The sequence below is a fragment of the Vanellus vanellus genome, assembly GCF_965231255.1.
Source record: "Vanellus vanellus genome assembly, chromosome: 6".
NCBI classification, from domain to species: Eukaryota; Metazoa; Chordata; class Aves; order Charadriiformes; family Charadriidae; genus Vanellus; species Vanellus vanellus.
Genome location: NC_138911.1, coordinates 29,810,168 through 29,834,764, shown reverse-complemented (window position 1 = coordinate 29,834,764; position 24,597 = coordinate 29,810,168). Strand labels below are relative to the sequence as shown.

Below are 24,597 nucleotides of genomic sequence, written 5' to 3'. Positions count from 1 at the left end.
GGTGGCAATTGCAACCAACAGAGTGTGGTAACTGTGCCGATGGAGGAGAGACATCTTGCACAGGCTTGAAAAATAATTTCAGGTTGACTTGGGTATCGGCAGATCACATGGAATGGAAAACAGAAATGGAAACAAAAGGTGAAGGTAAATGGCATCATGATGCTGCCCTGGGCTGAAATTTCTGCAGTGGAGGTCTTGGCCTGGAAAGGCAGCTCCATTATGGCAGCAGTCGGCATTCCCCAGGCATGGTAACGTTACTGAGAATTTGTGACAATACGGCTTAGGTGTCCCCGAGGGATGTAAAAAGGGAGGTGTCTAATTAGGCACTTTTACAAAATTGAACTTCCATTGGAATTGAGACTGAATTCCAGTGGAATTAAGTGGGTGGTTCCCAGATCGCCGAGAAGCTCAAAAATACCTTCTCTCACCTATCGGATAAATATTTTTGAAGAATCCATGTACAAAGGTTACAAACATATTAACTGGGGCAGAAGCTAAACCTTTGGTGGGCTTTTGCAGTCTTGCAGCCAAGGTTTGGGAGCGCTTGGGTGTGAGCTGCGTACACACTGGTGGGTTTGGGTCCTCTCTTTTTGGAGTTCCCGTGCAGATCAAGGGAGGGCCGAGTTTCAACCCCCTTCTGGGAAATTCCTGCTGCTATAAGGGATGCGGTGCCCAATTCCAGGCTGGGAGATGCGTTTGAGTTAACAGACCAAGCAGAGGAAAAGTCACACAAATGAAATACCATTTGACATTAAATGTAATGATGTTGCAAACCCAGGAAAGAACACAGAAGCAATGTGAGGGCAGTCGAAGATGCTGCGGCTCTGCACAAAGATAACACGTGCAGGGGAAGCGGGTCATTGCTAGTCATTTCTCAGGGGGAAAAAAGACATTTTGACTGGAGCAGTTTTGAAGGAAACCTGATGGTGTTTATGAATATTAGAGAAATGAGCCAACGGTGGGATATGGCTAAAAATAAATAATAAAAAAAAAAAGTGTTGTTTTGGTCTCTGAAGTGCAAAACCCATCCTTTATCTGAGAGAGGCAGATCTCATGACTGCCCTGCTGAAGACGTTCCTATGCAAGTCAGATTTGGAAATCACAGAATCACAAAGTGGTCAGGGTTGTAAGGGACCTCTGGAGATCATCTAGTCTACCCCCCCTGACAGCGCAGGTTCACCTACAAATTTCAGTTTTGAAAATGTGTGTGTAATTTGAAGCAGAGATGCCCAAATAAGGTGGTGAGGTTTCGCAGAAAAATTCTTTGCTGCTGGTTCTGTCTGCTTTTTTTTTTTTAACAGTCTCCTGTTTGTTGGCTGATCGGGGTTTTTTTGAAAGCTGGGTATTGGGAAGCTAGAGTTCCTTACAGATTCAGGGAGCTTAAGTAAGTGAGAAAAAGAATATTCCTCCTCTCTCACTCCTTTCCTTTCTGAATAAACCCCTTAAAAGGGGAAACTGGGGGGAAGAGCAGTACCTGTTCTTCCAGGGGTGTGTTTGCCTAGGGACCGCACTGCTCTTCCCCATCACCAGCTCCCCACAGGCTCCCGCTCACTTACTGTCCCACTTCTCCCTGCTCTCCTGGGCACAGATGGCCCACTGTGGGCTTCCTCCCCAGCTTTTTCAGCTCTTCCATTCCTACCCATCCCAGTAAGGGTGATAAAATGGGCCTGGAAACCCATTAGGAGAGTTCCCACTGAGGAACATATTTAGGAAATAAAGGCATATGCTTATGAAAACTGAGCAGAAACAGGCACATCCTTTTATAGGAAGAAATTATACAGGTTTTGAGTGGGCTGAACTCGTGGGAGGAAGGAAGTGTGATACAAAGAGAAAGGGCGGCGCTAAATCTGGTCTATGCCTAAGGCTGGCATTTTATTGCCAAACTCATTACCTGGTGTGTTTATTCCTGATGACTGCAGAATTTAAACCCCGATAAACAAATTTTTTTCTTCCATTAATAATATCCATTTATAATTAGTCATAATGTAAAAATAATTACATTTAAACAACAATAATTACGTTTAACAACAACCACCACCCTTATGTTTGAAGTATGTTATTTAAATGCTTTAATCAATCATTCAAAGTCTGCAAAATGTCAGAACTAAGGATGCAACTTCCAGGCACCAAATGAGTCAGGATCATATGAAGAAAATAACGTGTGAATTTTTCATGAAATCAGCATTACGCACATGGGAGCCAGATAAAGATTGCTGAGATAATTGTGAAGGCTGGCATTTCCTAGCTTTCTAGTGACAATTTTGCATCCCAAATAAGGACTTTCTTATCTGAATACATGGAAAGGGTTCACTGGTGGTGGTTGCTTTCCGAGAGTTCCCTACTGTTGTTTTTATTGGGCAAAGTTTTAAAAAAGATCAGTTGTCTTGGTTACGCTTGTGCATCATCATTGTGATTTAAGCCTGAACCTTCCCTTTATGCCTGTCACCAGAGCTGCACAGGTACCAGTGTCATTGTACAGCAGGAAAGGCTCTTCTTTCCAAAGCCTGAGGGCAGGGATCAGCTGCTGGGACTGGAGAAGTGAGGTTAGGAAGAAGGCCTGTCTAGATTTTCCTAAGTAATTCTGCAAGGAAAAACTGGCGGGCAAAGCGGAGGGCCTGCCCCTACCTTTGTTGTTGGCTTAGTTTCACCGATGTAAGAAAGCCCACCAGCCGCTCACCTGAGGTCTCCAGATCGCTTGCCCCAGTAGCCTTCCTTCTTCTGTCTTCCTGACCAGTTGTTGGTGGTGAAGACACCCCTCTGTCTCTGGACACACGCGAGAGCCCATGCTGCTGAGTCCAGGCTCCTGCTTTCTCTTTTACAAAAGACTGCAAGATGGCCAAGTCCTCTCCTCCACAGGAGGTCTTCCCATCCCAGCTCTCCTACACAGGGACCAGGGACAGTCGTGACCTCTGAATTCCCCAACAGTCGCCCTTCCCAGTCCAAAAGAGGCTGAGCAGAGACAGAACTGCCCTTTAGCCCCTCACCCTCTGTCTTTCCAGAGAGAGGAGAGGTGCCGCAGCACCCAAAGGAGGGGAGCTGCTGGCTGCCGCGCATCTCTGCACTTCGCTCCTGACATCGTGTTTATTTAAAGCAGAAACCTCCTGGGAATGTATCTGTGGTGAGACGCTTAGACTGGGCTTTCTTGCTGTGGGCCAGTTCCTAAGGGGCACAAGCTGCCTTTGGGATCCGGGAACATCCAAGGACCCTCCCAGCGCTGCTCTCCCTTTCACCGGAGCTTTGGGTCCTCTGCTGCCGTGAGCCTTGCCGAGCCCGGTCTTTTTTCCTTCTTTTTCCCCCCTTTTTAGGGACCACATCCAAACCAACCCTTCCCTGCCCGACTGGCTAAAAGCCACCGCCCCCCCGGGGGGGCAGGGGCTGTTCTTGTGCTGCCCCTTCCCCGTTGCGGTGGGCGGCCCCGGGAGAGAGGGGTTAACCCTCCCTCCCGCCGGAGCTGTGGGGGAGGAGGATGCGGGCGCAGCTCTCCGCGGGCAGATCGTTATCGCAACCGCGTAAACCCGAGACCTTTTAATAAATAGGGGCAGGGCGGTGGGAGGGATAAACCTATCCTGACAAACACCGCGGAGGGAGGCCGGGTCCCCAGCCCCGGCCCGGTGAAGGCACACACACCACACACCCCCCACCGCCCCGGGAGGGGGCCAGGCGCTGTGCGCCGCCGCTGGGGGCTCCATCCCGCCCCGGGGTATCTCCGTGCACAGGTCCCCTCGCGAGGGGACACCGCGGGGACCCAAAACGCTGATGGCTCTTGGTCCAAACGAGTGGGAGACCCGGCAGAAAGCACCGGCTGCAGCAGCCCCGACACGCATCTGTCGGCAGCGGTGCAAAAGCAGCTGCGGTTTGGAGGCACCTGATCCCAGCGCTCCCGGCTGACCTTCCCGTCAGCGCCAAAGCCGCTGGCGGGCTCCTAGAATTATTTCCCTGTCAGCTGGAAGCGCTGCCGATTTCTCAGATATGTGAAGCCGGCAGTTCTCATGCTGCAACATCCTAATTTAAAGCAGCTTAGAGAGCCACAAATTATATTAAAGATCTAAATGGCACTAAAAGACAGATTATGTCCTCGCCCTGCAGCCTCTCCGTCCCACCTTACACCGGTGCAAGGAGACATGAAGCGGGCACAGCTCATCCCTCCTGCGAGGGCCAGAGTTCTGCTCCCGCAGCGCGGGCTGCCACCCGCCAGCACGCTGAGGCCAAGGCTTTGGCTCTTCCCCAAAGCGGGAGGCCTCCCTCAGTGTGTAACAGGGAGGAAGGAAAAGGGAGAGAGAGGAGAAAGGGAAAGGGAAGGGGCAGGCGCCAGGGCCTGGGGCACCACTCAGAGAGGCAGCAGTGAGGGCACCAAGTTTGCTGGATGGGTTGGAAACCATAGAATCATAGAATGGTTTAGGTTGGAAGGGACCTTGAAGACCATCAAGTTCCAACCCCCCTGCCCTGGGCAGGGACACCTCCCACTAGACCAGGTTGCTCAAAGCCCCATCCAGCTTGGCCTTAAACACCTCCAGAGATGGAGCTTCCACAGCTTCCCTGGGCAATGTGTTCCAATGCCTTATCACCCTCAGAGTGAAAAATTTCTTCCTAATATTTAATCTAAATCTACCTTCTTCCAGTTTGAAGCCATTCTCCCTTGTCCTATCACTACATGCCCTTGGAAAAAGTCCTTCCTCAGCTCTCCTGTAAGCCCCCTTCAGATACCGGAAGGCTGCAATAAGGTCTCCCCAGAGCCTTCTCTTCTCCAGGCTGACCAACCCCAGCTCTCATCCTGTCTTCATAGGAGGGGTGCTCCAGCCCTCTGATCATCTTCGTGGCCCTCCTCTGGACCCGCTCCAACAGGTCCATGTCCAGAACCATCTTCAGACCGGGCTATCTAGAGGCTCCAGCACATTTGCAAAATTTTTGCTGTCCCCAAGGGTGTGTGAGCAGCCAACAGTAGGCAGGGGGACCCCAAGGCATCAGCCATCCCCCTTGTGCATGGGAGCCCCCTCTACCCTCCCCTGTCTCCCAGCCTCAGCAGCACTGTCCTGGCAGAGCTAAGCAGTGGGACAGGCAATTTTGCCACCCAAAGCAACTCACTGCCCTAAGCACCTGCCTGCTCAGCTGCCACCCATGTCCTACCCCAGAGGCTGATGCAAAGGAAAAATAAAGCTCCTGAGGCAGGTGTGTAACCCAGAGACCAGCTTAGACACCCAGCAGCAGAGCAGCAGCCCACACCGTCTCGCCCGAGGCAGGGAAACTTGCTCAAAAGCTACCTTTGCATCAGTGAGTAGTGCAGCCAGAGTGTATTCATGGACCAAATCAGTTGGCGCTAGCAACCCGCTGCTTGTGCTGTACCCGTTTGGGGCAGGGATTGTTGCTGCAGTCCAGCTCCTCTCCAGGCCTGGAAACCAGCGGCCCTTTGGCATCCTGTGAGCAGTAGGTGCATTCCCACGGCGCATCTCCCAGCGGGGCTTCAGCCAAAACTCCTCAATGTGTGGTGAGGAGGGACCAACAAGACATTCACTATGAAAGCCGCATCCTTATCCAAAGCAATGACACACTAAGGTGTCCACTTAAAGCCGGTGCTCTCACATTATGTATTTCACCGAAATGTATCCAGAGAAATTACAAAGTGGCACAGACAATGCAACCATCAAATATGCCAAGCACTTTCCCCATAGATGCTGCTGATAAACAATATAACCACGTTGCAAAACTGCATAAGCACCCTCGGGAGCAAACATCCAACAAACTCTGCATGGACTGAGAGCTGGCACTTGTCAAAGGTGTTTCTGCATCTGTCCTAAGCCTGTTTCACTGTTGGCTTCACAAGGGAACTCCCTAACTGTACATCCAGAAATCTCAACAGGTTTTGCATGCCGAATGTCAATGCAAAAGCAAAAATTACTAGTTTGGGGCCAAACTCTCATTCCAGTTGCTTCCTGTAGTTTTGCAGGAGTCAATAGGTGTAACTGAGCAGAAGCAAGTCTGGCCAAGAAAATCACCCAACTTTCAGACTTTGTGGAGCCAGAGACCAGAATTTTCTCTCTCTCAGCAATCTGCTACTCCCTCTTGACAGCTGAATCACGTTAAAATATATATTCAGAAACCTAAGCAGGATTACTCTTCACTGTTCACCAGCAAGACTGCTAAGCAGAGTGGAGCACCGAGGCCAGCCAGGGGAGCGTGCCTGCTGCCTCAGACCCCCAGGACAGTTCAGTGGCATGGTGGAAGAGGTTTTGAATTTGTCAGCAAGGCAAAGAATCCAGCCAGGCACACACACCATCTTCACAGGTGGAAATGCTGCTGGGGCTCAGGGGCTGCCATTGGTGCTGGGGCTGCCCCAAGCCCAGCAGGATGGCTGCTGGCTGTCTGACTTGGGGCAGGGACATGGATGAGAATGTGGCCGAGGTGTTGAATTTGCATTTGCAGGATGCGAAATAGGTTTTTGTGGCCGGACAGGCAGGAAGGCAGGCTGGAAGGAGAGCTGTGGGGGAAACAGGACCTTCTGGCCAATGGTGAAGGGCTTCCCTTATAGACCTGCAGGTCATTAAATGAATGGCTTTCTGAAGGGCCCATGTTCAACCACCTTTATGGCCGCATTTCTGAAGAATGTAAACAATGCAATGTGAGGGATTTTAAAAAACAGGACAAAGTCTGTTCTCAGCCAAGTCCGTAGAGCAACTCTGATTCCTACTGTAGGAGAGAAGGCCGGCATTTCTGAGACACAAACGTTGTGCTGCAGAGGACAAAAATGTCCCCCATGGGCACATTATCCCATCACTGCCCTCTCTGAGCTTTCCCGACTCTCCGCTGAAGCAGCTGACGCCAGCTTCCTGGCTGGCCCTCTGCAGCTGGCCCTGGGGGGCCAAAACTGAATTTGATCCCAAATATCCACAGGGTAAAACCTCACCACTTCAGGCTGCCCTGGGGCATTTCTGTGCACCTCAGGAAGGATCCCACTGCCAGTGCTGGCACAGCCAGTTCAGCTCCTGCTTCCAACATCCTCCAGGCAAGCAAAAGCTCAAGTGGGAAGAAACCAGACAGTCGCCATTGTCCGTGCATTCATCTGCACCGAGGGAAAGGTACATTGTGCCCTTCCACCACACCTGGTGAAAACAAGGCAGCACTTTGCTTCCACCTGCGATAGCAGGTCCAGGAAAAGAGATTTGTGGGGGGAAGAGAGATACACCTCACCCTGCTAATGCACAGGAAGAGCACAGAAAGCCTTGTCTTCTTTTGGTTTTTACCCGCACTCGCACTAATTTTGAGCTAAGAACATCTTTTGCTTTATTTGCCAAGCTCACTGTCAGCAATGCTCTGTTGCCCAGACCATTTGTAAGATGTTTACTGAGAAAATAAATCCATTAACTTTTTCTCATGAACGTCTAGAGCCTTCCTGGAACGAAGGCAAGTGCAGATTTTCTACATTCACAGATTTCTGATGCCAATAGAAATTAGTCTAGAAACAGGCAAGCTGTAAAGCACGATGTTGAACTCTTGCCAGCCTTGTGACGGCATCATCCCCTGGACTTCCGTGAACTGCTGTGCATTGCCCCTGCTGTGGGATCAGGGCTCAGCGGTGCTAAATAATGCTTCAGCGGCTGAACAGGCACGAGGAGGAAAACTGATGTCGTCCCAGCAAATCATCTTTACCCAGGAGAGGTCAGGGCACGGTATAAAGACAGGCTGGGTGCATTTCCAGATTACAGACTACATCCTTCTCTCAGTTGTGTTGTTTTCTTGCTAGGGAACCAACCTTTGATGATCTCAGTGCTTTTTTCACTGATTTACACCAGTATCAGCAATGGGTGAGTCAGGCCCGTGGTGCAGAAGGCCTCTGGGATAAGGTCTGCTCCGCTGACACAATGACAGTCGAATGCGAGAGCATAAATCCCCAAATAAAGTCCTCCTGGGCCAACTGTTGCCTTCAGTTACAGCACTGCAGCCCCCTACCTACAGCTTGACAGAGCTCGGGCGACTGGCAATATTTCCTGGAGTATATTAAGAGAGAAAAAGGAGAAATACCAAGCCATGTTATTTTCTGCTATAAATAGGTTCAGCTCCTCTCATTTGGATCCTTGCCTGATGATGCCTGCAGAAAACGTTGGCCTGCTGGCAGGGCAGCAACCCTCAGCAATTTCAGTGGTGACCCAGAGCGATTTCTTCAATAGGTGGAAAATATGGCAAATATTTCACACAGGGAGCCCAATCGTTGCCTCGGGTACAGCCCAGCTTACCAGCTTCAATGGAAGCGCCTCGGCGTAATTGGGAGTGTTGGCAGACACGCTGGAGTGAATCAGACTGGGGGGAGGGAGTGCGAGAAGTCACCGGCTGTTTGCTCTGCCGGAGATTTCCACCCCCACAGCAGTGCTGGTAGAAACATGTGCCTGTGCTTCATCCCTTTTCTGTGCATCGTCTGCTGTCTTCGCTACCTTCAGCAGTGCCAACATGGCTGTCCCCAGCCGCCAGGATCCCAAATTCCAGCAGAGGGGGAGCAAACAAATACTGGGGAGATGGGTCTTAAACTGCCCCAGATGCTGAGTTAACGCCAAGCCTTGAAGTCGGGATTTGACACAGGGTTTTTTAGTACCAGGGGTTCTGGAAACAGCTAAGTGCCTGCTTCGTTCCGGGGGTGCAGTTTGGGTCCCCTTGCATAACCCCCAAGTCCGCATCTTCCTTTGCCCTCACGCCCTGCAGCTCGGGTACAAGGTTCACAGGCACTGAAGGGCTGTTAAAGCTCAGTCGCAAATCGTTCGCCCAGCTGCAAGCCTGCAAAATATTTCTGCTCCTGTTTCTCTTTCTGTATCTTTGTGCAAGAGGAGGGATAACGTAGTCAAATAATACCAGGAAACGCATTAATTAGGTCTGAACCTTACCTGATGATAGTGCAGGCATGCTGCTTTACATCACCCAGCAACGTGGACCTTGGGGTTTTTTAGCTTCTTTTAAGGTAATTTAATAAGAAGAAACAAGGAGAGGCAGCAGCGAGTGACCAAAGGGCTCTGCTCCAGCTAACACCTGTGCCACACCAGCAAAAGTGGTTGTTGCAGAGGCATTCGTTGGTGCAGCAGAAGTAAAGAGGCAGCAGCCATCATCTCCCACGCAGCTCGGGTAATGACAGGGTAGCAGCCTGGATGGTTGTTTTATATATTAACTAAGAAAGCAGAGACCTTCTGAATTGGCTGCACTAATTGCCACGTTGCAGTGCACAGAGCGTGCCTCTCTCCAGGGCCCCACCATTTCTCTCCGCTCCCTCTTTTTGTCACCTTTACTGGCGATGTGTTTATCAGCATGTAGTGCAATATCTTACATTCCCAATTAGACCGTTTATACATGCAAACCCTCTTTCCTTTTCACGAATTCCTGCTTCCTCACACCGCGGGCTGGCAAGAGCCAGCTCCTATAAAGACTCTTCTGGAAACTAGTCCTGTCCCGTTAAATCCCTACTGAACTCAACAAATCTTAAATCAACAAGTGCCATCCATTTCCTGAGGTCAACTGTTTCTTTCAGTTCTATTTTAAGCCAGTGAAAAGAAACTGGAGGAAACAAAAGCTGTTCAGATACTTTCCAGGCTGCGACTGATGGCTCATCGGAGCGACCGCCTGGAAAGCTGGGCTCAGCGGGAGCCAGTGACCGTGCTGCTGAAACACCCAGCTCCTAATTTCGGTCCTATTGTCAATGTGACCAAAAGATGTTCCATTTCGCCAGCCTACCCGCATTTTGGAATGAATGGGCTTGGCATGCCTCGAGTTGGAGGATCCACAGAGTAATTAGTAAGTGAGGAGCTGATCATATTTGTTTTGTCACTAGACCTCAGTGCAGTGACTGAGGTCTGATTCATACTGACGCTGAGTTCCTTTTATACGACAGAGCAAATGCAATCAAAACCCATGTCCGTCAGTCTTTTCTCTTCTTGGACTAAGTAATTGATTTTTAGCTTGGTTTCCCATGGTAACAAGGCTTTCTGATCATCAGCTGCACGTGTTGGCCCTAATAGCTTTTGAATCCACTGCTTCATTTCAGCCAAATGTGACGGCAAGATGGAGGTCTGAAGGATAATTAAGTTCCTACAAGTTTTCTGAAAACAGGCTGCATGTGGCAGACCCTGTTAGTGCCACATCAGTGGAAATTCGGTGACTTTGTACTGGACACCAGAGACTCCATCAAGGGAAAAGCTCTTGTAAGTACCTTAACTAGGGGCAAGCTGTGCCCGGGGCTTGCAGTCACCTGTGGGATGCAAATCCACAGGAGACCAGGCTTCCTTCACTTCAACTGTTCATAGAACAACTTGCTATTGTAAAGGAGCATGATGGGTGTTAAAATAACGACTCAGTATAAAATTAGGACTGTTTATGTGGGTCCCTCACAGAAATCCCCGGTAGAAAATATGGGAATCTGCAAAAACTGGTGGCTGTCTGGGCATTAGGGGAAAATGAATAGTGCCAGCAAAACAGAATGTGGATCAGAAAAATATGTATGTGCAAACACTGTTCCTTTCTCTGGTCAGCCAGGCTCAAACTTTTACACAAAATTAATTGCATTTTGCTTCAGGGAGGGTTTTTAGTGAGTCAAGACTGCAAAACTTCCCTCAAAACACAGGTCAAGAAGGAAGGTGGAAGGTCCCAGGGTTGGTGTGCCTTAGCTCCGAGGTTTATCCACACACTGCAGGCACCTGCCGAGCCATCAGCCCTGAGCTTGCTATTCCCCATGCCATGCAGGTATTGGATCGGGCTGGAGCATCCCTGTATCTGCAGGCTGAGCTGCCAGCACAGCCCGTGGTCTGGGGCACATCACTCAGGTCTGCCACTGGAGCTGACTGAGGCATCTCTCCTCGTGGATTAACTACCCCTACGCGACACAGATGGTGCTGTGTGCTTCTGCTGTGCCGTTGAGGCACCATGGGGTCATGCTGCCTCACAACTGAGCTGGTAACTGCCCCAAGTGGCTTGAGCCTGTGTTAGAAAGGAGGAGACCCTATCCCATCTTCAGGAAGGTGTGGATGAAGGAGTGCGGCCAGGCTTACCAGTGTGGGACAGAGGTTGCTTCGGCAGAGATGTGCAGTGCCCCTTGGCTGTCCCACCGCTGGGAATGGGGCAAGGTCTGCTGCTTGGGAGGATGGGGGGGACTGCACTCTTCTCCTAGGGCAGAGGGAAAAAAAAAGTGGTTGTGGGGGAAATCTTTGGTTTAGTTAGGAAACCAGTGTGCCAGACCAGTGGCTAAATCAGAACTTTTAGGCTAAAGTTTCCTTGGGGTCAGGGTTACAGGGCTGTCATGAAGCCGACGCAGAGCCAGGCCAGTTGCATACAGCCTCTTCATGATTGAGGAGCAACAGACTGCAGGGCACTTGTGCTGGACCAGACCATCTCATTCTTTACCAAAACACAAAGCCAGCCCCTGCCTCAGACCCCTGCCTGGTCCCAGCTGGAGCAATGCCTTCTCTGTTCTGGGATTTCATATGTAAAATTCCCCATCTCTGCTTTCCCACTCCCTTGTTTGCTGTCTTCACAGCTCATCCCATCTGTCCCCATTTCAAAATCTCCTTCCCTCCCTCTTTTCTCACTAGCTCTTCTTCTGGTGTCACTTCTCCCACCCACAACACAGCCTCATTTGTACCTGGTCTGACCAGGCTTGTGTGCAAAAAGATTAAATCATCATTTGAACCAGATTCAAGGGACATCACTGGGCAACGGAACCTTAAAATCTTAACTAAATCAGCCGCTTTGTGCTTCGGAAGTCATTTTTCCTGCATTGCAGATGGGGGGTGAGTGCGCGTACGGTTTACAATCACTCTTCCTCTCTGTGTGAGCTGGCAGGCAGAGGGCGTGCAACGTGCTGTTTGCTGATGAAGAATAAAAGTGTGAGGTACACCTTTTCTTGTCTGCGAGCTGGAAATCCAGGAGCTCTTTTATGTTGCGCTTGGAACATTTGACTCAGCAGCTGAATTCTACCCACCGCCTCCAAAACTCTCTTCCATAAAGAGCACTGCCAGCAGTTGGATGGGTGGCAACAGTTTTCAGGGAAGAACTGGTGCAGAGGTTTCGCATTCCCAGGTAGGATGCAGCACATCCCAGTAAGGGCTTGTCTCCAGATTCCTGCACAGCGGTGGCCACAGAGCCCGTCTCTTTGTGGAACCACTGGCCTGCGCCCATCAGATTTCGGCCTTCACAGCCTCAAGGTTGGAGCAACGCAGAGTAACTGCAGCCTGTGCAGGTCAAACATGTCCTTTGCCTCCTGTCCTGTGCTTTGTCCTGTGCTTGGTGAAGGGAGAAAGACGGCTTTCAGCTGGGGCTGACACATTCGCTATGACCCCACCCAGTAAGTCAGAATCATCACAAACTCTGCCACAGATAAAAGGCTGGGACTCAGACACAGTACATGTTTTATTATTAAAAAATGCATAAAAAGTAAAGACATGCTTCCCAAAGTGAGAGTCTATATGTACATCTGCGCTTCCCAGGCAGCTGCAGGGAGCATAGCCTTCTGACCTCACTGAAAACGTGCACCACACAGGTTTTTGTTACCGCTTGTTAGGTGTTATCTTCTCACCTGCTTTTACAGCATTCCAGCTAGATGAAGAGAAAACTGTACTGCCTGGGGTATAAGACGGTGCAATTTGTATCTGCAACTGAGAAACTGTACTGAACTTCGGGAGCCATCTGTAGGACGTTGCTGTTCAGTGTGAAACTTTACAGAAAGGACCCATGCCCACACCCCAGGCTGAAAGTCCCCTTCCCTCAAAAGTGTTCTCATTACGGGCTGAAACTGGACCCGAATTTTGTAGTTAGCCCCAAACCTTACAATAAGCAAATATGGGGCATCGAAAGGTGGAGAGTTCTGATATCAAGTCTGCAATCTCGTTTGACTTATTGGTCCCACCTTTGCCAACTCAGCAAATGATGACATTTGTGGAATTAGTTTCTGAGGAAGAGCAATGTGGAATCCTAAGTCTTGTGATACTGCCGAGTTTTCAGCGCGTTGGAAATAAAATAAATTAAGATCTAGCAAATATTTAGGATAAGTAGCATAAGATGTAACTGCACTTCCTTGCTGGGAACCACTGCACAAAACAAATGCTGATTTACAGTAAAATATTAAATCATTAAAAACCACACAAGCGCTTGCAGTTATAGTGAGTAGGACATGCTGATTGGAAAACAAAACAAAACCCGAAGGGCAAAAGCATTAATTTTGCCCTGTCTGGAATGCTGCAGTAATACTAGTCTATGTTCTGATGTGACTTTTACAGCATGCCAGAAGACCTCAGTAGAAAGGCCAGTGGTTCTCAAGCTTTTTTATCATGAGGACTCTCTCTTCAGAAAGAGATCTCCCAGTTCATTCCTTCCTTGCAACTCACACACCTTCCCAAAACCAATTTCACACCTTCACTACAGCAGCTACAGAACTTGGTTATTTGAAAAAGTCATAGGACTGTTAAAGACTAAACGAATCCTATTTTAAAGCAAATGCTGAGTCCTGCTCCCGCTGAAACTGAAGCAAGTCTGCCATTCTGTAGCTATGCTGTCTCCTTCCTCTCCTGGAGGGCAACACTTAGCGTTAATTAGCACTGTTTCCCCATACTGCTGTTAAGTCCTCTCTGCACTGTTTCCTTTCCATCCCTTTGAAGTTGGATTTTGTCCTCACACATGCCAGCTGCTCTCCCTCTCTTTGCATTTTAATGCCAGCTGAAAGTCTGGTCAGGCCTGAACTGGCATCAAACAGAAGAAAAAGAAAGACATAAAAGAGGTATGTGGGGTGAAGAAGGATGCTGGGTTTTCATTTTTTCCAATTTCATCGCTCACCAAAACGTCTGAAACTCTTAAAAGAGCCCTGGACTGAGGCAGCAGCAAGTGTCACTGCATGAAATAAGCCAGATGTTCAAATTCAGTGCTGGGCAGAACAAGATCCGCAGGTCAGTTTGAGAACCACTGAGGTAGGCAACAAGTCTAAGCAGTACTGCTGCGTGAACACAAGGGGCATTTTGCCCTCTTGTCTTGAATGACAGCGTAAATACCCACTACTGTTTTCAGAGGTACCAGTCCCGAAGTCACGCAGCCAGGATCGAAGACAACATCTACACAAGAGCAAGCATTGACTGAACAGAAGGTGTATACAGCTCTGCTCCAGCAGTCAGTGAGAAGGAGAAGAGCATAGACTCTGACTGCCCACCTTAGCTTTGAACTCCTCTCAGCAGGATGTGATCAACCTGTAACCCTATTGCCCCCCTCCCCCAAATCTAAGGGGTTGTCAGGGTTGCGATCCTTCCAAGCCATCTGCCACTGCAGCCCACACAGATGGTGAAAGCTTCAAAAGCTGCCCAAGAGGTCTGGCCAGTGCTGTTCAAAGCCATTCCAGATCTGGCATCAGAGCCCCAGGCGATACGGCACTGTGGCTGCACACATCCCATCCCAGGGAAGCAGTGTCACTGCTATGTACAGGCTAACAACTTTTCTCTCCTTCTGTCTCCAGCTCATACAGAAGGCTTTTGTCCTCCCCTTCCTGCCCATCTGGATGCCTTTCACCCTCAGCATCATCTCCAAGGCACAAGGGGCTCATGATGTAGCGATAGTCACTTGTGACAGCAGCAGCTGCCCCAGCAACAGTCTCTTCACCGTCCGTGTTTCCAAAGGAGGCATGTAGGGCAGGGTCACTCGCAGACATCTCTTTGTCCTTCCCAATGTTGACGTAGAGAGGATCTTGACTGGAAGAAAGTATGGACATCCTGCCCCGAATCATTTCCAGCTGAGACCGGAGCACTGCAAAGCTGGGGCGTAGCTTGGGCTCAGGATGCCAACATCTGCACATGAGATCATAGCTGCAAAATAGAGGGAGACAAGAGCACTGAGAAGCAGAGCAGCCACCCCCTGCACCTCTGAAGAGGGGCTCTGTGCAGTGGAGCTTAAAAAGCACAGACACTTTCCTGAAAACCTATCAGCTTTGGCCTTGTACAGGTGACAGCACGTGGGCAGCCATTATGGATCTAATTCCTTGTTCCTTCCCATTTTCAAAGGCATTCTCATGTTGGTCAAAATAATTATTTAGGCAGTACCAAAAAACCCAAAAGCCCTGTCAAAGGATGCTGAACTTCTTGGTAAAAACCTTTTTCCACTGTCTCTGGAAAGCTAGAATAGGACTTTGAGTGTGACATCACTTAGTAATAGCTTTCGAATTTATTCACAAAAGGCATCCTGACAACCTCTGCTGCGGCTGAAGCCATCCCTCCAAATTCTAGTTCAAGAGCAGATAAAACACAGGAAGAAAGAAAACAGAGGTCCAACTGTGGGAGGTGCAAGTTATTTCCAGAATACTCTTTTTTGACACTGTCTTAACTCAGCGCTCCCAGCGTAATGGAGGTGTGCTGCTATTGCTGCCCCACAGGTTGCCAGTGGGACTGGAAAAAGGCACAGTGGGTTTGTTTAGAGGGCTGCAGAGGAATGGTCAACAGCTTCACTGCTGGAAGAGGGATGCTGAAACGGCCTTTCTGCTACAAAGGCACCACCCCTACACAGAAGATGTGTTCAGCGCCATCACCAGCCTCAGGCCCCGTCCTGCCGTGTTTCTCTTGCAGTCAAACGCCGGCCACATCAGCTCTGGTTGACCCAGGGCCAGTGTGAGGATACTGTCACTGGCTCCGATGGCCTGTGCTCAGACAAGGGGCAAGGAGCTCTGCTCCCCAGTGGCCACCTTTGCAGCTCAGTGCCTGTGCTGGCTGGCCTCCCGCCGGCTAGGCCTCCCGCCGGAGCCCACTGGGCTGGAGCGCGGCCAGAGCCATTGTCCTCCTCCTCTCTGTGCATCACCCACAAGACTGGCAGCTGCATTCCTATGGCGTTATTGTTGCCAGTTCTGCAGGGAACGGGAACAAAGCACAGTACTGGCAGTGAAAAACACCGCAGACAAATGAACCTCAGTTAAACTTGTAAATGGAAAAAATCTGATATGGCCTTTACTGGGAAATAAAGCATTTCATGATGGCTTTTATTTTACTTTCTGTGTCCCTTGCTTGCTATCAGCTTTACAAGACTGTTTTTGATCTCACACTAGTTTTACAGAAAGCTTCTATGGTTCAGTTGTCTTAATCCTGATTTACGTCCCTCACAGACAGTAGAAATAACTCTAAATGCTCCAGGTAAAAGAGAAACTTTCTATTCTGTAGCAAAAAATTAAATACTTTCTTTTACTGTCTCTGGCAAACAGCAGAAATTAATTTGAAAGAAAGCTAGAAAACTACTGGCTGTACTCAATTAGCCCAAAAGTTCATTTGCCCCAGTACCCCGCCTCTGACAGTGGCCAGGAGCAGACGCTTGGGGAAAGCACATAAACTGAGGGTCAGCGTGTAGTGAGATTTCTGGTGTATTCTCTCAGGTCTCCTGAGAACCTGTAGCTCAAGAGCCTCTTGAAATGGAGGTTGTACCTTTTTAGTAGTTTTTGATGAATTTTTCTTCAATGCCTAGAAGCTTTTTGAATCTCTTTTCTACTCTTGGCATCTATAACAACCTATGGCCATAAGCTCCCCAATTTGGAACCAAAGCTACTCACAGCAGTCAAAATGCAGACATATAATGAATTTAAGCAGTGGTATAACGATGTTTTCATTTAAACTCAGGAACAATTACAATGAACTGCTGAGAAGATAGACATGTACAGCTTTAATAACAAGAGTACAGATTATTCCCTATGTGGAAAAAAGGCTGGAGAAAGGAAACCACACGAAATAATCCACTATCACAGCAGGAGGAAAGAGGACTTCATGTTGTCCATTTTACACACAAGGAACAGCTTGAAAAGGGCACTGAAGTTAGTGTTCATAGTTGTCTCGCTTTGGGCAGGACAGGGAAAACAGAGACTTGCTTGAGCACTCAGTGAAATGATTTCACCTTGTCTGGACTAGGCAAGCTTTTACCCTGGGAGAAGTTATGGTGACACTCCCTGGGGGACCTCAGCCCCACGTGTGGACTCCAGGAAACTCCAGCCACCACCCATGCAGCAAGGGTTCCTCAGCAAACATTTCATGTAACCTGCTGGCCAAGACTGGTCCCTTGACCACAGGACTAAGGCAAGAGCACAGGCTGCAGTATGTGGCTGCCTGCTCCCTATTGGGCTGCCTGAGTCCTTTCCGCAAGTCTGAAAATCTCTGAAACCAGTATCTGCAAGATTGGCCCAGTTTTGTTACCACCTGTAGTTTAAGGTGGGACACTGATCTACAGAACCTTAGATCCTCTTATCTGCCCTCTTCTCTTTCATCCTGCTATTTCTGTGAGTAGTAGATCCAATTTTGAAAACTGGGCCCAGCTTTGAAAGACACACGCAGGCCACTGCCTCTGCAATCCAGTTTCCTCATAGTCTTGCTAGACTGCTTTTCTATTCAGCCTTCAGGGTGTGCCATGAAACTCATCTCATTTCTCAGATGCTGGCCTGAGAACCTAGGGAGCAGTGAGTTTCTGGAAACACAGTTATAGCTTCCACAAAGCCAAGAGCTGCTAATGATGACACTGTTCAAACCTTTGAGCCAAGTTAGCTGCTCGTGTAGCTACCACAGGTTCCAGGAAGCTCTGCCAGCAGAGAGTATCTGGTAGCTAACCCAGAGACTTTCTAGTGAATGCCTCTGTGTACTGGGAAGTGGATAAATTCAGATCAGCATCCCAGCCAGCTGCCCCTGTTACCTTCCAGTGAGCCAAACTTCTCAAGGAATCACAGGGTGAGGAGGTACTCACACATCTTCCAGGCACTCCGGTGGCTGCTTCAGCCTGTTCCCGCTAATGAGGTAGTTGTAGATTTCTGCATTCTCAATGCCAGCATAAGGGGTTTGCCCTCGGGTCACAATCTCCCACATGGTCACCCCGAACGCCCACTGAAAGGGAACAGCACACAGAAGAAGTGAACAGACAGTTCCCCGATTGCTGGGGTGGGGCTTCAGTATGCTCAGATGGTGCCGACCCTCCCAGTCCAGGGTAGTGCCTTGTGAGCAGCTATGATGCAAGGACTATCCAAACTTTAGCTAGAAAACAAAGAAATGACCCATCAGATGCTGCTGATCCTGACACACCATCTTGGGAAGCAGCTGAAGGCCCTGCCTGGCCCCAGCCTGCAGTGGAGCAGGTGAAGATTTGGGAGCTACTGCTGTCTTCCACCTGCCAGCCTCTCCCAAGCATCTCCGACTCGTGGTTCTTTAAGGTATGTGCTATTAGTTTTGTGGTTTCCACCTACAAGAAGATTTTGGTTTGGGGGTCACAAATCAGTTTCTTAATTCATTGAGCCAGATTCTGAGTTCCTGGAAATGTACAGGCACAAATGAAAACAGAGTTTAGCCAATAAGCAGGGCAAGGAACAGACCCCTCATGGCTCATGTTCATTTGTGCTCTACACTGCAACAGTTGTACTTGTACATTTCAACTAAACTGCAAGGTTTGTTAGTTGCAAAAAATCATTATTTTCATAAGCAAAACCCTGTCTAGTGTCTACTGTAAACTGGCTAAACTAGCGATCACCAATCACTTTACACTCTCTCCAGTGGTTACAGCAATCACTGGCAACACAGCAGCCAAGTTACAAGGCACTTTTGGTACTCTTCAGAGACACTGTGACATGGATAACCGGGAAGGCAAGTCCACAAGCCTGAAGGACAAAACTAGTGTGAAACCAGATCAAAAGGCAGCAAGGAAGAGAGGAGAAAGTATCAGAAGAAAAAAAAAAAAAAAAAACAAACAAAAAACCAAACACAAATGGAAAGGAAGCAAAAATTTCAGATGAATGGGTTTAGCCTCACCCACCAGGGGCGAAGTTATGGAAAGGAGTGTCTAAGCACTGATATCTTTAGAATTTATGAAGTTCCACCAATGCCTTCTGTAGCATAGAGTACCTTGGCTGCACTTGTACATAAGTGTGTGGGTTATATGCATTTCAAATGTCACCTTCAAATTGTCATGCAGAAGAGAAAGGAAAAAGAATACAAGTAAGAAAGAAGAGACTGCACAAAGAGAGAGGAAAAGGAAGAGGAGAAGGGGAAAGGTGAAGGAGGGGATGGGGATAAGCATTGAAAAATGAAGGAGCAAAGGACAAGAGCAAAAGGGTTCATATCTTCTGCCATAAACCACTTGCACATATTTTTAGGCTTGAGCCCTGACAGCACCCAATGCAGCACTGTCCTTCAAACACAAGGCAAACTCCCTTTCCCATCACCAAGGCATTTTCCCACCCTCAATGAATACAGGATTCCTCCACTTCACCAGGAATACAGGTGGTCCCCAAATGCACCAGAGCAAAACTCACCACATCACTGTGTGTTGTGTACAGATTATCTGCCAGACTTTCCAGAGCAAGCCACTTCACTGGCAGCTTGGAAGCACAGCCCTGACGGTAGTAGTCTCCACTGTAGATTTTCTTAGAAAGTCCGAAGTCTGCAACACTCACGTTCATGTTCTCATCCAACCTAAGGGAAAGTTTTAATGACTGAGAGAAGCATTTACTGGCTACCTCAGGCAAAAAAGAGGTATGTCCAGGACTGTCTGGCCAGGGAACTGAGGTATATTGTTCACCAATTATTGCCCAGAGGGATGACTTCATCTACTTGATGAACAATGTGAAATAGTTTAGTGGACTCAAGTCAGTTCCTTGAGACTAACAGGGAGATAATAAGGACTGAGGAAGTAAGGAAACAGCCAGGCTCAGATGGTCTACTCTACCAGCCAAAATGAACTCAGATACTTTCTGTAGTTCCCAAGATTACCAGAAGACACCTGTAGGGCTCATTGCTACCACTAAGGCCTACACTCTGTAGAGGCAATCAAAAAACATAGGTGCTTGCCTAGACTGCCTATTACAACTGCTCAACCTACATCTGCAAGGTCTTCTCTCCAGACCTGGTTAATGGTCTGAATTGCTGTCACCCACTTAAAACCTAGACACCTTGGTAGACAGTGCAAGTAAAGCCCACAAAGACTTCAAGCTCCCAGGTCTCATAAAGGACTCCCTGCTTCTCCCAGAAGATATGATGGAACAGGCATTCAGCTTGCTCTGAAGAAAGTCTGTATTAGTTTAAATGTTTAAAAAAAGGAAATTGGTGTGGATTTCTCATAAATGTCAAAGCAGGCAAACCTATCATTTTTCATTATGACTGTAAGGCTCCTGCCTGTACATCTGGATGTACAAATGCCTTTGGAAATCTGTGTCTCATTGCGGATTTTAGTGGTTATCGTGGTTTTCTTCAGAGGCTGAGTTCTGCCTGCCAGAATGGGTTGTTCCTTACTCCACTCTCAGGGAAGAAGCAGAGGGGAAAGGATTAAAAAAGGACTTTTCTTCCCTTCAAAGCAGGCAAGGCAGTCTGGGGACAAGAACAGCAATGTGGAATCGTACAGTGTGTTCACCATGCAATTATTTCTAAAGGCATTCTCCACATAAGCCAATCTTACAAGCCTTTAGGGAAATTCTACATTTCTTATATTGTGATAATCAAGTCCTCAAAATAGATACAAAAAATACAGACTTCAGGCTATAATGAAAGTTCCTTTCTCCTAACACAGCCAAACCCATTCTGTCCTGTTGGATACATTACATTGTTGAACAAATAGCCTATGCTGACACACAGCCATTAGAGTGACTAATTACAAACACATATTGTAATCAACCCTAGGAAAATATATGTGCAGACCAACGATGGAAAAGTTCTTTATAAATAGGGTCGATTTGGAAGCTCAGTGGGACATTAGGGGTTGCTCCCTGCCCCCAGCACCACCACCACACACCCTCACGCTCATGGCTGTGGCTCCCCTATGCCTATTGTCACTTGAATGCAAGGATTGGCATCCTTGGACAGGATCCCTCCCCATTTCTGTCATGTGAAAGGCTTCTCTTCCCTCTCTCATCCTCTTTCTTTCCTCTAAAAACTCATGGGTCACTTACATGCAGTTCCGAGCTGCAAGGTCCCTGTGTATGAAATTTTTTGAGCTCAAGTACTCCATGCCGCTGGCAATGTCAATCATGAACTTGAGGAGTGTCTGAACAGGCAAATTCTGAAAGAAATAACAGTATAAGTTCTGTTCCTGGAAGCTTCCAAGCGTGTATGGCAAAACTGCAAGATTTGCTGCTAGATTACTGAGCAGGGACGGGGGATACAGGGAGAGGACAGAATGGAGGAGTTGGTCCTCAACACGCATGGAATTAAATACTTCAACATCACATCCCACAACTTCCTCTGGTACCAAAATCCGTGTCATCTGCCAATGCCTTTGGGAAACCAACCCTGAACTGACCTGAGTACATTCTCTGAAAATCCATACCCTCCTAGAAGGAAGTATACAGCAAGACGGACTTACAAAAGGGTTTTCCCCAATCCGTGACATCAACAGAAAAGCATGAAGGTCTCCATGCTTCATGAAGGGCAGGATCACCATGGGAATTGGGAGACGGCCCTTGGGACGGCTCCGTAGACTGACTCCTAATGAGAACACACACAGCAAAGGGGTTTTTAGCAGATAGGTCAGTCCCGAGGGGAATGTTACGGGCTGCTGTGGCTTTCTCTTACAAATCTGGAGGAAAACATGCACTTTTGGTGGGTAGGTTCCACGCTTCAAGCTCCGTTGCATGGCTTCATGGAGCAATGCTGATATATGCAGGACTCCAGGCAGCACAGGCACTGCTGTTGGACAGCAGTTGGGGTGAGTATGTGAGGCTGTGTGGGATTGTGCAGGAACAGGAGGTGCTCTGTGTCACCACAAGCAGCAGTGCTGGCTTACCAATCAGTTTAGTGACATGCGGGTGGTCAAACTCCTTCATACATGCAGCCTCTCGCAGGAACTCCTCAATGTCAGTTGAGGTAAAGATGTCCGCTGGAAAAAAAGTGACTGTAAGTTTTCTTCCTTTGTGGGTGGCTCCAAGGGACTTGACAGATAATGATTATCAGCAGCTTGTTCTTTGTGGCACAGCACATCCTCTCAGACCTACAGCTACATGAGCCAGTTTACAACAAAGCAGAGCCTGACACTTTCTCCTGGGATGGGCCGCAGTAAGCACACATCAGGGACATCTGGTAAATTGGTTCTTGGCAAAGACCTGCTGATTAGCAGCTCTTTTCTCAGTAACAACTTCCCTTGTAAGCCATGCAAATCATGTGTGGGTTAAAGATGTAAGAATTAATTAGCTAAGAGGACCTAAACCACAATGTTGGGGAGAGGAGACGTCACACAAAATTAAAGAAAACATTGAAACTGAGGAGATGGCACAGCAGACCCCAATTCATCTCTGACAAGGATGGCATGAAAGATCAACGTTTTTATGTCTCTTAGCATGATTGAGTCTTCTACAGTGCAAGAGCTAAGGCTTCTTAAATAACCACACTACTGGAGAGCTTGGACCGAATTCAGCAGTGACAGAAATCAGCATAAATTTTCAGTAAATTATTTCTCATTGCTATTATTCCAGATTTATGGAAGTATAGCAATATAATCAAGAATTAGTGCAGTGGACTACTTCCCCTACTGGTGCTGCTGAATTTGGCTGGAGTCCTCCAGTCCTGCTACAAGATCAGACTCAGACCTGTAGGTTAGTATTAACATTATCTGCTTTAGGCAAGTAATTTAAATATGATTCAGAAGACAAAAGTAGCTTCCCTTTTTACAGTCAATGGAGAAAGGAAGGTGCCTCTGGAGTGTGACAGAGAGTTACCAAGTTAGATGCCTGACGGTAGACAGTCTGACTACACAAAAGCTTGCAAACTGATTAGAATTATTGTTGAAACTGGATAAAATGATGCAACTTACACTAATAAGGTACTAGTATATTTAGTACAAACTGGTAGTATGTGGCAGCCAAACTCAGCTCCAGAGATAAGCGAGTGTGACACGGCTTTAAGTCAGTCACAGTTAATTGTTGCCTTACAGACAACAGGGGTGAAATAACACAGGCTAACACATATATACATACATATACACACGTACTTGCTTTGACTTATACCTATCTATTAATTGCTTTTCTTGTTACAGACTTCTGCCTGATGAACATGTTAGTTGCCCTTATTATGTACACTCACCAAATGACAAATCAGAAGGGAGTTAGACTACTTAGTCAAATACACCTGACTGAGAGGAGTTAGCTTGTCACTGCGTTAAGCCCAAACACTATTCTGTTTATTCTAGGATATATGCTCGGAGGAATACCATCTTTCACTGCTGAATTATTAGGGCAAAGCAGACCTGTCTGAGCTGTCTGTGCCACATAAGACAGTGCTGTGTTGAATCAAACCACTGAACAAGATCCTCTATACACAGAAGAAGCTGTAGCTATGGCTCGGTTTTGGTTGCACTCACCATGTGCTGGGTGCTGTACAACCCACTAAGGTGGTATAAGTCCTTCCCTGAAGAGTTTCCACTACAAGAAGACTGACGTGAAAGGGATGGGAGACAACATGGGTAGAGTGGTTGAGTGGGAAGCTCAGAGAGGAGTAAAGAGCATCAGGGAATGTTTGCTGGAGAACAGGACAGACAGCATTTAATCTTTCCAAGCTCTTTTCTCTTAAGTACTTCAGGTAGCCCTGCTTCCACTTACCTTTCAGCATCTTCACTGCCACTTTCTGGAAAGAGCCATCATCTAACTTCAGTAGTGCCTCTCGAACTGACCCAAACTCCCCTGTGAAATGACCAGAGCAGGCAGTGAGGTAACAGCTTCTTGTGAAGAAAATATGATTCACAGCAGGTTCACTCCAGATGTCACTGGCAAAGAAGCTGAATAACCACAAGAAATGCAGCTACCAGCTTCATTTTTCACTCTGCAGTTCCATCCAGCAGCATTCAGCATATGTGTGCCTAGAAGAGCTAACACTCCCAGCAGACAGAGGCCACTGTGCTGGGAGTCCATAAGGCAAAGGAAAACGAGGGAAAGAAAGCAATCCGCTACCATATGGACAATGCAGAGTCAGTGTATAAGCTGGGATCCCAGGCAGACATTTCTGGGGAAGCCATATCAATGTGGGACAAGTCTGAGTGAGGCTCTGGTCAGAGAGGGGGCTATTAGCTGGAGCAGCGAGTGGATGGGTTGGCTGAAGAAGCTCTGAGCACTGACAGCCATCAGAGCTGAGTAATGGTGCCAGGACTCAACCATTTGAGACACAATCAGGCCTTATCTCTCAAAACTCAGGGAATGACTTCCGTGAATCACAGCTGACTAGACAAAACATAGAATACCTACTTATGCGTGCACAATATGCTAATTCTCATGTGGAAATGTTTACCCTGGTGTTTTCTCTAAGTGAGATAAGAGGAAATGCAACTGGCCAAACCCTTTTCAAATTATTTTAGCCTGAAGTGACTTTATACCACAGCATAACAGCCTCTTTGCATTAGTTCTGGCTCTAGATTTGCTCTCCCTAATTTTGTAACTGCTTACCCCAGCCAACATGCATCAGTATAAGGAACTCTGGTACTGAAAAGAAGGAAGCAAATACAGCACTCAGGACACCTACCCCAAAAGCATTATCTTTCCACTAGCTTTTCACCAGTGCCCTTCACTACTGTATGGCACATGCTTATTTCATAATAACCATGAACAGTGGATCTGACCACAAGAGAGGAAAATGGGAAGAAGCAAAGGCAATTTGTACTGCTTCCATATTATGGAGCTGTTGC

General features: G+C 47.9%; 1 protein-coding gene across 1 annotated transcript in view; it reads right to left on the bottom strand.

The window, feature by feature from the left end:
* Positions 1 to 12,356: 12,356 nt before the first annotated feature.
* Positions 12,357 to 24,597, bottom strand: part of TYRO3 (TYRO3 protein tyrosine kinase) — a gene marked incomplete at its 5' end in the record, with an annotated part of 43,739 nt that continues 31,498 nt past the window's right edge. The window contains 7 exons of the mRNA XM_082485201.1: positions 12,357 to 14,801; positions 17,698 to 17,834; positions 19,253 to 19,412; positions 20,882 to 20,991; positions 21,295 to 21,416; positions 21,715 to 21,807; positions 23,522 to 23,602. Of these exons, the coding sequence (XP_082341327.1) occupies positions 14,426 to 14,801; positions 17,698 to 17,834; positions 19,253 to 19,412; positions 20,882 to 20,991; positions 21,295 to 21,416; positions 21,715 to 21,807; positions 23,522 to 23,602 (1,079 nt within the window). The 3' untranslated portion in view covers positions 12,357 to 14,425. The remainder of the gene's footprint in view (positions 14,802 to 17,697; positions 17,835 to 19,252; positions 19,413 to 20,881; positions 20,992 to 21,294; positions 21,417 to 21,714; positions 21,808 to 23,521; positions 23,603 to 24,597) is intronic.